This window comes from Stegostoma tigrinum, chromosome 20 (genome assembly GCF_030684315.1).
Source record: "Stegostoma tigrinum isolate sSteTig4 chromosome 20, sSteTig4.hap1, whole genome shotgun sequence".
In the NCBI taxonomy this organism is placed as follows: Eukaryota; Metazoa; Chordata; class Chondrichthyes; order Orectolobiformes; family Stegostomatidae; genus Stegostoma; species Stegostoma tigrinum.
The window spans coordinates 7,817,641-7,834,633 of NC_081373.1; the positions used below are offsets into that span (position 1 = coordinate 7,817,641).

The following is a 16,993-nucleotide window of genomic DNA, read 5'->3' on the forward strand; positions in this document are numbered from 1 at the left end:
TGGGGAGATAGGGAGGGGATACGTCAGTCCGGGGAGGACAGACAGGTCAAGGGGGTGGGACGAGGTTATTAGGTAGGGAATGGAGGTGTGGCTTGAGGTGGGAGGAGAGGATAGGTGAGAGAAAGAACAGGTTAGGGAGGCGGGGACGAGCTGGGCTGGTTTTGGGATGCAGTGGGGGAGGGGGAGATTTTGAAGCTTGTGTAATCCACATTGATACCATTGGGCTGCAGGGTTCCCAAGCGGAATATGAGTTGTTGTTCCTGCAACTTTCGGGTGGCATCGTTGTGGCACTGCAGGAGGGCCAGAATGGACATGTCGTCTGAGGAATGTGAGGGGGAGTTGAAATGTTTCGCGACTGGGAGGTGCAGTTGTTTATTGTGAACCGAGCGGAGGTGTTCTGCAAAGTGGTCCCCAAGCCTCCGCTTGGTTTCCCCGATGTAGAGGAAGCCACACCGGGTACAATGGATACAGTAAAATACATTGGCAGATGTGCAGGTGAACATCTGCTTGATGTGGAAAGCCCTCTTGGGGCCTGGGATGGGGGTGAGGGAGGAGGTGTGGGGGCAAGTGTAGCATTTCCCGCTTTTGTGCTCCTAAGATGTTGCTTGGCCTGCTGTGTTCGTCCAGCTCCACACTTTGCTATCTTGAATATTTGACTCTGTTCTTTGTTTTATTTTCCAGAGCAGGGTCTGTGCCTCCAGGTACGACAGAGGAGCAGTTACACTATGCTAAGAAACTGTACGACTCTGCGTTTCACCCAGACAGTGGAGAAAGGATGAATTTAATTGGGCGAATGTCATTTCAGGTCCCTGGTGGAATGGCTATCACTGGCTTCATGCTGCAGTTTTACAGGTACCACCATAAAATTTGGTTAAAGGCTTATTGTGATCCAATGGATTAGCTACGCTATAAAGCTAGGCAATACAGACCATGATAATCCAAGCCTGAGTACCAGAAAAGAAAATAGAGCTTGAATTAATCAGTGATAATGGGAACTGCAGATGCTGGAGAATCCAAGATAATAAAATGTGAGGCTGGATGAACACAGCAGGCCAAGCAGCATCTCAGGAGCACAAAAGCTGATGTTTCGGGCCTAGACCCTTCATCAGAAAGGGGGATGGGATGAGGGTTTTGGAATAAATAGGGAGAGAGGGGGAGGCGGACCGAAGATGGAGAGAAAAGAAGATAGGTGGAGAGAGTATAGGTGGGGAGGTAGGGAGGGGATAGGTCAGTCCAGGGAAGACGGACAGGTCAAGGAGGTGCGATGAGGTTAGTAGGTAGGAGATGGAGGTGCGGCTTGGTGTGGGAGGAAGGGATGGGTGAGAGGAAGAACAGGTTAGGGAGGCAGAGACAGGTTGGACTGGTTTTGGGATGCAGTGGGTGGAGGGGAAGAGCTGGGCTGGTTGTGTGGTGCAGTAGGGGGAGGGGACGAACTGGGCTGGTTTAGGGATGCGGTGGGGGAACATCAGCTTTTGTGCTCCTGAGATGCTGCTGGGCCTGCTGTGTTCATCCAGCCTCACATTTTATTATCTTGAATTAATCAAACAATTTTCACAATCTCAGGACAACTTGGACCAAGTGCTCTGCAGCCATGTAGGCACAGTTCCTATGTAGGAAATATAACAGCCAGTGTATATACAACATTCTCCCATGAAAACAATGTGATAATGCACCAACAATCTGTTTTTAGTAATGTTCATTGAGGGTAAAAATAAATCAGAAGGAATTAGAAAAACCCAGTTTGTGTCCTACCTCCCCCAGAGTTGTGCCGATATCGCTTAATTAAAATCTTAAATCATAATGTAGGCAGGAATGAGGCTATGGAAGTGGCCTTTTCCCATGTTCAGAAAAATCCCAGTGACTGCAACAACAGAAACCTGCATTCGTGTAGCACTTCCAACATGGTAAATCCCCTCAAAGTACTTTGTGGGAATGCTATGAAACTGAATTTGAGAACAAGCCATCAAGCACGTGAATGATCACTAGACCAGACAGGTCTGAATGGAGAGGACAGAGAAAGGCAGGGAGGTTTAGGAAGGGACTTCCAGAACTTGGGACTCGGGCAGCTGAGTCCATGGCCACAGATGATAGGGTGATGGGAACTAGGGAATAGATAAAACAGCAGAATTGGAGGAGCACGGAGATTTTGGGAAATCTCTGGTTTGGGAAATAACACACCAAAAACAGGATCCTAAAATGAAATACAAAAGCGCACTGGATCTGCATGGGTAAGACCATCAGACGAGAAGAGCAAGAGTAGGTCATTCGGCCCACTGAGTATACTTCACGATTCAGTAGGCTCATGGCTGATCCACCTTTCCACACACTCACTCCTAACAATAGGCAGTGGTTACATTTTGACCACTAGGTCATCATCGAAACGTATCGAATTCTTCCTGGGTTTGCCACGTCCCTGCCCTTTCCTCATAATCTTTGATTCCCCGAATGATCAGGAATCTAGCTACCTCAGCCTTAAATATACACAAGCACTCTGCCCCCCCAGTTGGCTGTGGCAAGGAGTTACAAAGACACTCAACCTCAACTTTCAACCCAAGAAATTCCTCCTCATCTCAGTCTTAAATTTGCCCCTTTATTCTGAGACTATGCCCTCTGGTCCTAGAATCTCCCATGACGGGAAACATCCTCTCAGCATTTACCCAGCCAAACCCCTTTCTGGGAGGGAAATTTCACGTCTTTAGCCAGTCTGTCCTATATGTGATTCCGGATGCACACAGTTGCTACCCTCTGAAATGAGCAAGACGCTCCGTTCAAGGGGAAATTGGGGATGGGCAATATACTGTGGCCCCATTAAAGATGCCCACATTCTGTGAATGAATTGACAAAAGGTACTGATCAGGAGAACTGATGATAGAGCCATAGAGACATACAGCATGGAAATAGACCCTTCTGTCCAACTAGTTCATGCTGACCAGATATCGTAAATTAATATAGTCCCATTTGCCAGCATGAGTCCCTTATCTCTCTAAACCCTTTCTATTCATATACCCATCCAGATTCCTTTTAAATCTGGCCTCCACCACTTCCTCTGGCAGCTCATTCCATACACGCACCACCCTCTGCGTGAAAATGCTGACTTTAGATCCCTTTTAAATCTTTCCTCTCTTACCTTAAGCCAATGCTTTCTACTTTTGGACTCCCCCACCCTTGGGAAAAGATCTTGTCTATTTACCCTAACAATGCTCCTCATGATTTAATAAATCTCTATAAGGTCACCCCTCAGCCTGAGTCACTCCAGGAAAATACCTCCAGCCTATTCTGCCTTTCTCTAGATCTCAAACCCTCCAATTCTGGCAACATCCTTTTAAAATATTCTCTGAATCCACTCAAGTTTAATAATTTTCCTATAGCAGGGAGACCAGGACTGAATACAATATTCTAAAAGTGGCCTAACCCAATGTCCCATTTGTCCCAACTCCTGTCCTCAATGTACTGACCAATAAAGGCAAATAAAGACCAATAAAGATGCTGGGAATTGGAAGCAGCAATTGCTGGAAAAGGTCAATAGGCCTGGTAGCATGTGTGAAAGAGAAAGCAGAGTTATCCATTCTTCTGAAGCTTGGATCCAGTCATCCTTCCATTAGCTCTGCTTTGTCTCCAGAAAAATGCTGCTTATCGTGAACTGAAAAGAGAAAACACTGGAAATGTTCAGCAGGTCTGGTAGCATTAGGAGAAGGAAATGGAGTTAATGCTTCAGGTCTGTAACCTTTCTTCAGAACCGGTGAAAAGTTCTGAGAGTATGTCTCAGAGCTGAAATATCAGGCAGGATTTTTACCAAGGTCCCGATGTTGGCTGGAAATGTGTGTTTGCAGTAGGCACAGATGGATTGTCCAATTCCCACCTAATTCCACAGGCAGCAGCTTGGTAAGTCAGTAAGCCTACTCAGGAAAGTTATCCACCCCCAACAGCTGCTAACCCAATCAGATGACCCGCGGCTGCAGAGCTCCACAGGAGGAGTGACTACTCTGGAACTACTTGGACTCAAAACTCGAGATTATTTCAGAGGCTCTGAGGCGGATTGCTGGAGGAGAAACCCCGGAGGTGAGACCAGTGTGGCTGCAGGGGTCTGAAAGGTCATCAAACCCCTCTCAGCAAAATGCCAACAGCCTTGTAAACAGTGGCTTCATATTTTTAAATGAGCCACTTCACCAGTCCTCATTTCAGACAGCCTGCCCATCCAGTTCCTGCTGTCAATAACATTCCTGAATTATGGGAGGGAGCCAGTCTGCTGTGACACCCTACAGTTTTATCAGTCCCATTACCTCTGCTCCACACTCCTACCTTTTTCTTGCCTTGTGTGGTCTGGTTAAAAATTACTACTGGGTTTCTCTCTCTTGTCGTATTTCCAGCATTTTATTGTTTTCATTCCTAAAATGTGGTACTGATCCAGGGATCTACAGCTGGATTGGTGTCTGTATCGGTAGTTGCATTCCCACCTCTGAGCCAGGAGATCCAGAATCTTAGATTTGCTTCAGTGCAGAGGAGGCCATTTGGCCCATTGTAGCTGCACTGGTGCTGTTATCTAGGGCCAATCTCCTGTCCTCTTCCCCATACCCTTGCACACACTATCTTTCCATCTAATCATCCAGTATCCTCTTGAATGCCTCAATTGAACTTGCTTCCACCATATCTCCAGGTAGTTCAATTTATACCGTAACTACTCCAGGTGGGAAATTTTTTTTTACATCATCCTTGCTTCTTTTGTGGGAGTAACTTCTTCTCTTCTACTCTATGCACTCTGCTCATGATGTTGAAAACCTCCATCAGATCTCCTCTTAGCTGCCTTCTCTCTAGGAGTACAGTCTTCAATCTGTCCTCATCACTGAGGTTTCCCACTCCTGCAACCATTCTTGCAGGTCGCTTCTGCACTCTCTGTCCAATGTACTCGCACCTTTCCCATACTGTGGCACCCACATGTGGACACAATTCTCCCAAATGAGTGGAGTGTGTGACACAAGGATTCAGGTCCTAACTGCTCCAGAGGTTTGAACAGGCTGATGAGAAAATAACCCATGTCATGATCTGAGAGTTTTCTGATATCTTCATTCAGTTTCCATCTCACACTCAATTAATTGAAAACTGATTGATGTTCCCAATGCAAAAGTGGCTGCTGTGCTTGTTCTGTGCATGATCAGATCTGCTGTGACATCATACACATGTATATAGGTACACAGTTAATTAACAAGAGCTGAACATACATGATCTCAGAACATTTGATTCATGTCTTCCTGCTCCAGTCAATTTACAACATTCATTATGTTAATTCACTTTAATGCTCACTGTCTTCAGCAAAGGTTGAGAATGAAGATGGTCCATTCCCTTTTAGATTCACTTGTTGCCTTCTACCACCATGTAATGGTGAACAGTTCTGTCTTATTGCCTGCTGCAAAATCACTGGCTATTGTTCTTCCTCAAAGATGTTGATTTCAGAAGTTGCCTTTCTGTTGTAGAAATTTTTATTATTTCTGTTTGACTAATGACAAGACTTGACTCCAGCTCCCGTTCGAAGCAGTTTATTTTCTTACTTGGTACCAAGGAGAGTGAGTGTCAATCTCCACCAGCACCCGACTCTATTAACACAGTGTACAACAATTTCATTTATACAATTAACTTCAGAGCAGGATGGTCCCGTGACATCTTGTTGATTCACTCATGGTAAGTTTAAACAAAAACAGACACTCCTTGAGTTAGAGATAATGGAAACTGCAGATGCTGGAGAATCCATGATAATAAAGTGTGAAGCTGGATGAACACAGCAGGCCAAGCAGCATCTCAGGAGCACAAAAGCTGACGTTTTGGGCCTGGACCCTTCATCAGAGAGCTCTCTGATGAAGGGTCTAGGCCTGAAATGTCAGCTTTTGTGCTCCTGAGATGCTGCTTGGCCTGCTGTGTTCATCCAGCTTCATACTCCTTGAGTTAACAGGATTGCTGTTTTACAGATACCTCAATAATTACTTTTTCAAAAGACCTTTGGCATGCAGCTAGCATGAGGAGTGGTATACGTTTTGATTGAACGCTAACTTATCAGTAACTAGGCCCCACGGTTATACAAGGGACATCTCTAATTCATCCTAAAACCTTGGTGTAATGACAATATATCAAGGGATCCTCCTCTCACTCTAGCTAAGGTAGCATGCAAATAGGGATAACGCAGTCGGAGTAACTACCTCCTGACTTCTACTCAGCTCATTAAAACCCCATATGTTAAACTAATTAAAAGTTCTTTCTCTATGCCATCAGTTTCTCCCTGGTCTGCCATTTCTGTCTTGGCCTAGATTCCCATCTACCTTTGTGATGTAAAATTTTTCTTCCACGCTTTCAAAACTAGTGACAGTAGGAGTTGGTGTCTGGTCAGCTTACATTGTACAAGATGAGCTGTATGTTAATTGAATTGTGCGGAAAACAGTGGAGAAGCCCATCAGGTCTGGATGAATGTAAGTGGAAAGAAACTGAACATGATGTTGAAAACCTCTATCAGATCTCCTCTTAGCTCCCCAAGAAATAGAATCAAGATAGGCAGGCACAGTGGGCCAAATGGCCTCTTTGTGCATTGTAACCTCTCTGTGATTCTGTGAAATACGTTCATTGGGGCAGGAACAGGCTGAATCGATGGGTCTGCCAAGGCAGTCCTGATTGTGGATGTTGTGAAAGCTTTGAGGGACTGAGGAAGAGGCGCAAGCTGTAAAGGCCATGAGGTCAGTGATGGGCCTGTAAACATCAGCCTTTGATGTTCAGTGGCGTGGCCATGATCCGGGGGAGACAGGAGGAAGTACCTGAGAGTTGGTGTTCAACTTCTCCCAGGTAGAAGTCAGGATGTCAGACAAGAGCCACACCACTATTATTGGCAGGTTTGATAACAAGATCCAGTTGGAACTGAAGGGAACGGAGTGCAGTAAGTTCAGAGGGGAATATGTTAGATTGGGTGAAGACAGCTGAAAATTTAAGACAGCTGTTGTTACTTTGTCAGTTCTCACTGAGTAAATCAAAGGCCAGAGGGAATATTGAAGACAGGTGAAGAGGTGTGTGTGGTTGAGGGAATACTCCTGTCCAAAGAAATGGGCACAGATGTGAAAACAACAGAAGAAGAGTTCAGTATCGTGGTGGGCCGAAAATTCTTTGAGGTGGGGACATAACTGGATAAAACAAAATCCTTTGCTGAGCACTAATTTATAAGCATCAGAGAAAGGTCAGGTGGTATGGTAAATCCTCTGACAAGAGATGGGGTTAGGGAGGAAGAGGGGAGGGAAGATCCAGAAGGGTACTAGTGACCTCTAATCTTTGGATCTACTGCTCCCTATCACCTGAAAGGAAGAAAAATACAATGGCTTATTAAAGTGTCAAATGAGTCAGACTGTGAAATGGAACTGGGGTCGAGACAGCTTTGTGAAAGTGTGAGGCAGTGCTGATGGAGAGAGAGAGAGGTGGGGAGAGTACATGTGGCAGAACAGGGCACTGAGTGTGGATCTCAGGATGTGGTGAAAGCAGTTTTCTGAGCAACATTGTACATCCCAACATACTGCTGATCCTGACTGGGTTTGAAACAAAGGATGGGACTTCAGCTGGAATCTGTGTGGAGTAAGGCAGAGCTGGAGATAGTCACTGAGGAAACAATTTGAGTTTGAAATGATTTATTGTTGTCACACACCGAGATACAGTGGAAAATATTTTGTGTGCAGTGCAGGCAGAGCCTGCCATACAAAGTACATCAGGATAACAGAACAGATTGCAGAATACAGTGTTACAGCCGCAGAGAACGTGCAGAGAGAGAGATCAACATTAACAATTTTTAAAAAATTTTCATAAAACTGGTAACAGCAGGGAAGAAGCTGTTCTTGAAACCTGTTCATATACGTATTCAGATCTTTATGTCTTCTGCTTGACAGAAGAGAGTGGAAGAGAGTATTTCTGGGGTGGAAGGGGTCTTTGATTTTATTGTTTGCCTTCCTGAGATAGCAGGAAGCATTGATGGAGCCAATGGATGGAAGGCTGGTTTACGTGATGGACTGGGCTGCGTTCGTGACTCTGTAGTCCCCACTTCCAGGAACTCGACGCTGTTGACCATTTCCTCAGCCCCACTGATGCAGACAGTGGTGTCCCCTCCACGCTGCTTCTTCAAGTTAATGACCAGCTTCTTCATTTTGCTGATGTTGATGGAGAGATTGCTGTCTTTACCCCAGGCCATTCAGCACTTGATCTCTTTCCTGCATTCTGCCTCATTGTTGTTTGAGATATGACCTTAAACGGTGGTGTGATCAGCAAACTTGTAAATGGAGTTGAGGTGGAATTTGGTCACACAGCCGTGAGTGTAAATGGAGTATAACAGTGGGCTGAGTATGCAGTCCTGTGGGGTACTGGTGTTGAGCATTATGGTGGAGGAGGTGTTGTCGCCTGTTCTTACTGACTGCAGTCTATGGGTCCAGGAAGTCAAGGATCCAGTTACAGAGGCAGAAACGGAGTGAGGGAGAAGCCTAGACCTTGGTCTTGGAGGCTCAAAATGAGTCTGTCTGGAATTAGTGTCGAAGGTAGAACTGAAGTACAAATAGGAGCAGGACTATGAGACCTGGCTGTGAAAGCATGTTCTGGCAAACACTTTGTCAAACACTAGGAAGGAACTCAGAAACAATGAAGGTGAGCAAACTCAAAGATTATAACTGAAATCTCATCAGAGAGAAGAGCAGAATTCCTGGAAGGGAAGTGGCAGTAAATTAAACACCCAAGCAGAATATTGCATATGCAGGAAATCTGAAACAAACACCAAATTGCTGGAGAATTCAGTGGGCCTGGCAGCATCTGTGGAGAGAAACAGAGTTAACATTTTTGGGTTCAATACACTGACAATTCATCAGCATCCGCGGTACTGTGTTTTTATTTGATTGTTTAAGCCAGCTCTGTCTCAATCTCAATGTTCACTCAACAGAATATTGGACTTGTATGGCACATTGAGGCTATTCAAGCCACCAGATGGCTCGCTGGCTCTTGGAAAGAGTCATCCATTAGTTCCTCTTTCTGATTTTTCCTCATAGTGCTGCATTTTTGCCCCTTTTTGTACTAATGGAAAAGGACAATTTAGCCTGTGAACCCTATTTCACTATTTCAATGAGATCACAGCTCAGATATGATCCAATTTCATATATCCCTGTTTGTTTTGTATCTTTAATACCTTTGCTTAACTAAAGTCTGTCGGTCACAGATATAAAATTAACTGTTGTTCTGGCATCACTTGCTATTTGTGGAACAGAGTTCCAAATGTCTGCCAAAATTTGAATGAACTGGTGTTTCCCAACCTTTCAGATGATCTAAGCTGTAAATTTTTGGACAATGCCCCTTAAACCTGGACTCCCTGGTATTAGAAATAGTATCTTTGTGATGCCATCCTCTTAATATCTTGAAAACTTCAATCAAATTACTCATTAATCCTTTAAATTTCAGGAAATATTGCAATCCCAGTTTGTTTAACCTCCCCTTGTAGTCAAATCCTTAAGGCATCATTCTGTAAATTCTTACTGCATTCACTCCAAGGCCAGTACGTCCTTCCTAAGGTATGTACTTGCAAGGACAAATGCAAGACAAATATGGAAAGACAGAACTTTGAATCAGAAAATTCCTGGCACAGAACTGCATTGATTTATTGCATGAGTCAACATCAGAGGCAAGATTAGAAATAATGACCGCAAGCAGTGATATTTAGGGACTCCAGAAATGGGTTTTGTCTTGATGGTGTATGAAGCATTTCAAGTACATGTTAAGCTTCCATTGAAAGTTCCTGTAGAATCCATGTCCACCTGTGTAGCAAAATTCTCTTCACTCTCTTTAGCTCTGTTGCCACAGAATAAGCAAACAAATGTGAATTAATGGGGGTGTGATCCAACTTTGACAGGATACATATGAACATACATATTAGGAAATAGAGGAGGCTGTTCAGCCCCTCGACCCTCTGCCATTTTCTAATAAAGTCATGGCTAATCTGATTATTCTGCTTTCCCCTTTACCCCTCTCTTATCAAGGCATTATCTACCTCTGTGTGAGAAAGAAAGTTCCAACGTCTGTCAGCCCTTTGAGAGGACACATTTCTCCTCGTCTGTCTCTTAAACGGGCAACACCTTGTTTTTAAACAATTACCCCTAGTTCTAGGTTCTCCAACAAGAGTGCTCCAACATGTCCACCCTGTCAAATTCCAACAGGATATATATTTCAGTCAAGTTTCCTCTTAATCTTTCTAAACCCCAATGGGGTGTATCAACTTTTGGCAAACTTTCTTCAAAGCCACGAGGTGTCATAGTTTTAAGGTGTTAGGAGGAAGGTATAGAGGAGACGTCAGAGAGGTTCTTCACCCAGAGGTTGTGAGTGCATGGAATTAGTTTGCCAGTGGTAGTCGTGGAAGCAGAGTCATTAGTGACATTTAAGCGACTGCTGGACATACACATGGCCAGCAGTGAATTGAAGGGAATGTAGGTTAGGTTATTTTATTTTTGGATTCGGATTATTCCACGGCACAACATCGTGGGCTGAAGGGCCTGTACTGTGCTGTACTTTTCTATGTTCTATGTTCTAAACTGGTTACAATGCCTTCACATCCTTCCTTTAAATAAGATGACCAGTACTGACATTTTGTACTCCAGATCTGGTCACACCAATGTCCGGTATAATTGAAACATAACCTTCTTACAATAGTATTCAATTTCCCTGCGACAAGTGATAACATTCTATCAGCTTAGATATGGATTACAGATGGATTGGTCACCTATGATACACCCTGTCTGATTTCTGCATGAACTTGAATGGGGAGAATTCAGAAATTTGAACTCATTTCTCGTGAGCACAAATAAAAATGTATTGCCTGCACTTTGAAGTCACACGCCAGGCTCTAGTGGTAGGGATTGGCATTAGCTCAGGTACAATGTGTGAATGGCCCCCTTTGACCAAAGTTTCTTTCGTGGAATAATTCATTCATCTGGAACTCCATTTTCTTATTTTTTTTAGGAAAGGATTGGTTTCAAATAAAGAAGGCAATGAAAATACTGATAAATTCTGAAAGGTGTTCGCCTTGTATGTTAATGTGAACTGGCAAAATTCGTCCCTGAGCATCATTGTTTATGGCCCACTCATGTCTTTACGTTTGATTTGCACTGTACATCAGCACAATCGTGTGCCTGAGGTTTTTGACTCAAAGCTCCTTGTGTTTCCACAGGGCAGCTTGTACTTTCTTTTTGAGGGGTTGTAAAGTCAGAGCCTATAATGTATTAAGAGAAGAATTAAATCATTGAATGGTTTAGGCTATTTTAGTCCTTTTTTAAATTCTTTTCTTAAATTGAATATCTTCTGTGACTGAACATTTATGCTTTTACAGTGAATTTGTACATGGGGTAGAGATGCATTTTCCTTTGCTCTTTCTGGGTCTTGAGGCTCTCCTCATATTTCTTTAGTCGATGATGCATGGCATCAGTCTTCTTGGGTCAGAAATCCAGAGGTTTACACTTTTTGCCCTTGTAGAATTTTCTCATGTTTGCTTTTTGTGTCTGATTGACGATGGACTTCTGTATGACATGAATTTTGAATAGTTTGAACGCAGCTCCTCCAGTTAATTCACCCACTTGGCACTGGGAAAGTTCAACATCCAGTCTTACTATTAGCTTAAAATAATAAACGAAACCGACCTTGTTGGAACACTTTGTGTCAAATTGGATAAAATTAAGCTCCTGAAAACTGTTGTAATGATTAATGTTGGCAGCAAAGGCTTTGACTGAGCAACGAGGAGCGTGATGCAGAGGGTAAGAGCTACCCAGCTGAAGGCTCTCTCATTGATGCTGGCATGCTTGGAATGGGAATGTGGGATATCCAAAAGGTCAGCGTCAGAGGATAAAAGGTCATGGATTGGAATGAGGCTGGGGAGAGGGTTTTGCATGTGAGTAAGAACGTTTTATTTTCAACAGGGATGATCAGCATAATGAAGACACTTCATAGTCAGTATTTCCTGGATGGCTTAAGCTTTGAAGGATTGTGTGAGAAAAGAAATCATTGATTTCTAGATTTGAGGAAATACCTGGAATGGTTTCTTTAAAAGAGGTCAGTGAAAAGCCACTGTGCGGTTTGGAGTTTTATTTCATAAGACTTTGTAGAAATCACATGACTGGTAGGTACATAGTTCTTTGAAATTTGCATCACAGGTAGACAGGGTCGTTAAGAAAGCATCTAGCATGCTTGCTTTCATTGCCAGGCCTTTGAGTAAAGGAGTTGGGATGTCACGTTAATGTTGTACAAGTCATTGGAAAGATCTCTTCGGGAGTACCGTGTGCAGTCCTGGTTGCTATTATATGAAGAATATTATTAAACTGGAGAGGTTTCAGAAAAGATAACAAAGTGTGTAGCTGGATGAACACAGTCGGCCAAGCAGCATCTCAGGAGCACAAAAGCTGACTGAAAGCTTCTGATGAAGGGCCTAGGCCCGAAACGTCAGCTTTTGTGCTCCTAAGATGCTGCTTGGCCTGCTGTGTTCATCCAGCTTCACACTTTGTTATCTTGAATTCTCAAGCATCTGCAGTTCCCATTATCACAAGTTTCAGAAAAGATTTAGCCATTGGGGACATTTAAGAGACTGCTGGACATGCATATGGTCACAGAAATTTGAGGGTGCATACCTGAGGATCAATGGTCGGCACAACATCGTGGGCTGAAGGGCCTGTTCTGTGCTGTACTGTTCTATGTTGCCAGGAATGGGTTATAAAAATAGGCTGGATAGGTTGGGACTTTTTTCACTGGAGCATAGGAGGTTGAGCAGTGACCTTCTAGAGGTTTATAAACTCATGAGGTACATAGATAAGGTGAATAGCAAAGGTGGGAAAGTTCAGAACTAGGAGGCATATTTTTAAGGTGAGGAGGCAAATTTTTGACGCAGACAGTGAAATGAGCTGACAGAGGAACAGGTACAACGATTGAAAGGCATTTGGATGAGTACATGATTAGGAAAGGTTTGGAGGGATATGGGCCAAATGCAAGCAGATGTGACTACTTTAGTTTGGAAACTTTTATCAGCATGTTGGACCAAAGGTTCTGTTTCTATGCCGTATGACTCTCTAACTGCTAGTTCTACTGCAGATCTTTGCTGGGGCTGTTCGAACAGTGATTGGATGGAAAGTGCTTTGGTATCTGAAATGAGTTGAGAATAAGAACTCAGTGAGAAAGGGCTGCCCAGCTGATCTCTCCTATGTCTGGGGAGAAAAAGATCCTGTTGAGTTCAGCGTCAAACCAATTTGCCCTCCTGAGAGAGCGATTAAAGGAACTTCTCAATTTTGTACTTTCTGAGCTAGCCATGTCTGCAAGGCTGCAGAAACCATTGTGCATGAAAGTGACTTGAAGTGCTGTATTCATTTTGCCTTCAAGAATAACCCTAATGGCCAGAAGTAAATCCCTGGAAAGCAAAATCCATCTTTTTGCTTCTTTCCTAAGTGTCTGTACTTGTACGTATGTTTTGTGTTATTTGGAGGGATGAAAACTTATAATTCCATATTGTTTCTTCACTAGTTATTGCATCTTCATTGAATAAGTTTTGCTTTGATAATAAATCAAGAATTGCATTTATTAAATAAACCTGGTTAATAGACTTTTTTATTTAATATCTGACACAAACAAGCACTTAATTAACCATTAACCAGTAATTGGGAAATATATTTTTATTTCATGTTGTGACCCATGCACTAGTAGGGTTAGTACAGTGGTGTATTCCTGAAGCCTTGGTTGTAACAAGAGCTGCTTGAGGTTAGTAAAGATAGCAGTGATGTGCATGCAAAGCTTAATACGATAGTTTCTGAGATCAATGTTGGATGAGTTGGGAAGGGCATTGGAAAAGTTTATTCTGGAAGAGCAAAAGTTTGGACAAAGCTTTGGCATTAATAAATAGAAAATAATTGCACTGTGACAGAAGGGAAGGCGGCATGGTGCTAATGTCACTGGATAGGTAATCCAGAAGGCCAGACCTAGTGTTCTGGGGATCCAGGTTCGACTCCCACCATTGTACTTGGTGGAATTCAAATTCAATTCTTAATTCTGGAATTGGAGTGATTTGTCTTAAATCCAACTGGTTTATTAATGGGAAGGAAATCTGTCAACCTTACCCAGTCTGGCCCATGTATGAAACTCTGAAATTGCCAGCTAAGCCATTCAATTTGAAGGTAATTAAGATGGGTAATATATACTGGCCTTGCCAGTGATGCTCACACTCCATAAAAGAATAAAAAAGAAAATTATACAAGAAGCAGTTTGGTGTAATATAAAATGTATTGTTCTAAACTTTAGAGGGAATATGGCAAATTTAAGACTCGGGCAATTTCAGCACAGAATCAGAGCTGAATTTGTGAGCTTCCTATTTGTAAGGCCAGTACAATTAAATAACTTACACCCTTACAGCTCTCCTAATGCCTTTAGCATGTAAAAATGCTTTTGCCCTTACTCACTCCACCCCTCCCATTCCCACCACCTCCACCCCACTGCAATTGAAGTGTTTTAGTACTTTGTTTTCTTCTGAAATTGTTGGGACTGCAGTACAATTAGAACTCTGCTTCCTGCACCTCCATTCACTAGTAATGCTAATTCTGACCAAAAAAATTGTCATTTTGAAGAAAATTTCTAAGATATCTTCACTGGCTACAAAGCTTAGATATCAGGGGATCATAAATATTTTGTGTCACCAGATGATGTTGGTGTCAGCATGGTCATCAACTTAGAATGTGTTGCATTTTGTTGTCTCATTGCAAAGATGCTGGAAATTTTGCCATTCCAAAATGGGCAACCCAGATTCTGAAACCATGATACATCCTGCCCAATGGGGCTATTCTGGTGCAGAGGTAGCGTGCATACCACTGAGCTAGGTGGCCTGAGATCAAGTCCTATCCATGTTGGATGTGTGTTGTAACGCATCTGAACAAGTTGATTAAAAACATCTACTTCCGGCCCAGAATTCATCACCATTTACTTCAACCTGAATTTCACCTCTATTAATATTCACTTGTATTTGCTTCATCTTGCCTGTGCTTGAATTGCATTCCCATCCCTTAAAACCTCACATTATGTAGACGTTTTGTCAGGATCTTAGATACAGTAGCAAGATACCCTCTTTGTCAGGTGTGAATCTCTTGTATTTTCCTCACTGCACTGATACTTAACAATATTTATCAACTTGGTTGCCCTTTGCTCTTCCCTCTAAGAGAAGCCAAGGTGGACAGTGGAATAGTCCTTCCTGAACACCAACAACAGAAGTGACACTTCAAAAATATGTCATTAGAAGCCTGAAGTTGTGAATGGTTCTGCACAAATGCAAGCTTGCTCATTTTTTTTTCTTTAGATCAGACTTTATGCATCAGTCTATAAACACCAGCAACTGCCTTTTTCACCATTGCTTTATACTGTGGTAACAGAGTGGGGCTATTTCATGGGCAAGCTATAAGCTCTTAATCCTGTGCCTTTCCGGCAGATTGTTCCCATTTATTTTGTACACTTTTGGAAAGAGGTGTTTTGCAAAATATTCCATGACGTTATGAAACAACTGGGCATTCTCCCCACTGTTCTAGGCAATATTTGATGTTCAGACAATTACTAGGACAGATTACCTGATCATTTATCTCAATATTGCTTCTGGAACCTGTTGTGTGTAAATTGGTTGCTGCGCTTCTGTCCGACAGCAACAGTGGCTACAATTACAAAACACTTCACTTCTGTGAAGTACTTTGGGAGATCCCTACAATGTGAATGATGCTGAATGAATAAGGTTTATCAGTCCCTCTCGGACTAACTTCACCAAAAAATCATGTTAAGAGGTTATTCGTCTCACTGCAGGTTGTGTGTGCTTTTTTTGCAAAACTGTTAATATATTTGCCTACTTAGAAACAGCCACTCTATTTCAATCCACTTCAGAGTCCTTCATTGCACTTGAAGCACTTTTCAGCAAGAGGAAATAGCAGCAAAAGAAGGCTATAATGTCCCTTGATCAATGAGATTGTGTCTCGACTTTGATCTCAAATCCACATTCTTGTTGTATTCCAATAATTCCCTTATTGCACAAAAACCCATCAAACTCAGTCTGGAATATACTTAACTGAGCATCCACACCCCTCTAAGGTAGAGAAATTCCTGAGATTCGTAACCTCAGAGTGAAGAAATGTAGCTTCATCTCGAACCTAAGTGGTGGTCCCTTTATCCTGTTCTACCCCAGATCTGGTCTCATCAGCTAGCCTCTCAGTATCTGCCCTCTGGAGTTCTGAAATATATATGTCACATTAGTATCATTTCTTATTACTCTAAATTCCAGAGAGGATGGGCCAATTGTACTCAATCTGCATTCAAGGGACAACACCCTCATCCCAGGAATCAATCTAGCGAAACCGTCTCACATTCTTTCTAAGGCAAATATGTCCTTCCTGAGATTAGGAAATAAGCATTCTCGGTGTCATCACACCAAAGTCCCATATAGTGGGGGCAAGATTTCCTCAGTTTCATACTGCAACCCCGTTGCTGTAGTTAGCAGATAGACCTTTTGTCTTCCTGTATGTTATGTATGTTAAATTTCTGTGATTGGTTTCAAAGTGCACCAACATCCTTCTGAATTTTACTATTTACTGAGCTGTCCCATTCAAAAAGAAACTACATAGTTATGATCTTCTTGACACATCTCCATCCATTATGAGTGGGCTGCTATAGAGGTTCCACCACCTTTTTGGGGAAAGCCTGCTGGAATATGAATGGATGTAGAGGTTGAGAAACGTGGGTGGGGTACCACCTGTCAGCAGTACCCCTGTGGAAGCTGTGGTCACTGCAGGAAATATATCCACTGGCAGGGTGGTGGGTGTGCCGAAGATGGCAGAGTGTGGCAGGAAAGTAATGGCGGGAGGCGGTTCAGAGGGGTGTAATTTTGCTGCATGAGTGGATTTCTTTGGGAGGAGGGGGCAGTCAGCGGTAAGGGCAGAAAAGTGGTTTCATTGCAGAACCT

At 42.9% G+C, this 16,993-nt stretch overlaps 1 protein-coding gene across 6 annotated transcripts in view; it reads left to right on the forward strand.

Moving 5' to 3' along the window:
* Positions 1–16,993, forward strand: part of sfxn2 (sideroflexin 2) — a 78,446-nt gene that overhangs the window by 13,435 nt on the left and 48,018 nt on the right. For 5 of the 6 annotated variants that reach the window (XM_048551494.2, XM_048551493.2, XM_059652966.1 and 2 more), the window contains one exon: positions 682–852. The exons of the other annotated variant lie outside the window; for it this stretch is intronic. In XM_048551494.2, the coding sequence (XP_048407451.2) occupies positions 682–852 (171 nt within the window). The remainder of the gene's footprint in view (positions 1–681; positions 853–16,993) is intronic. 6 annotated transcript variants of the gene reach the window in all.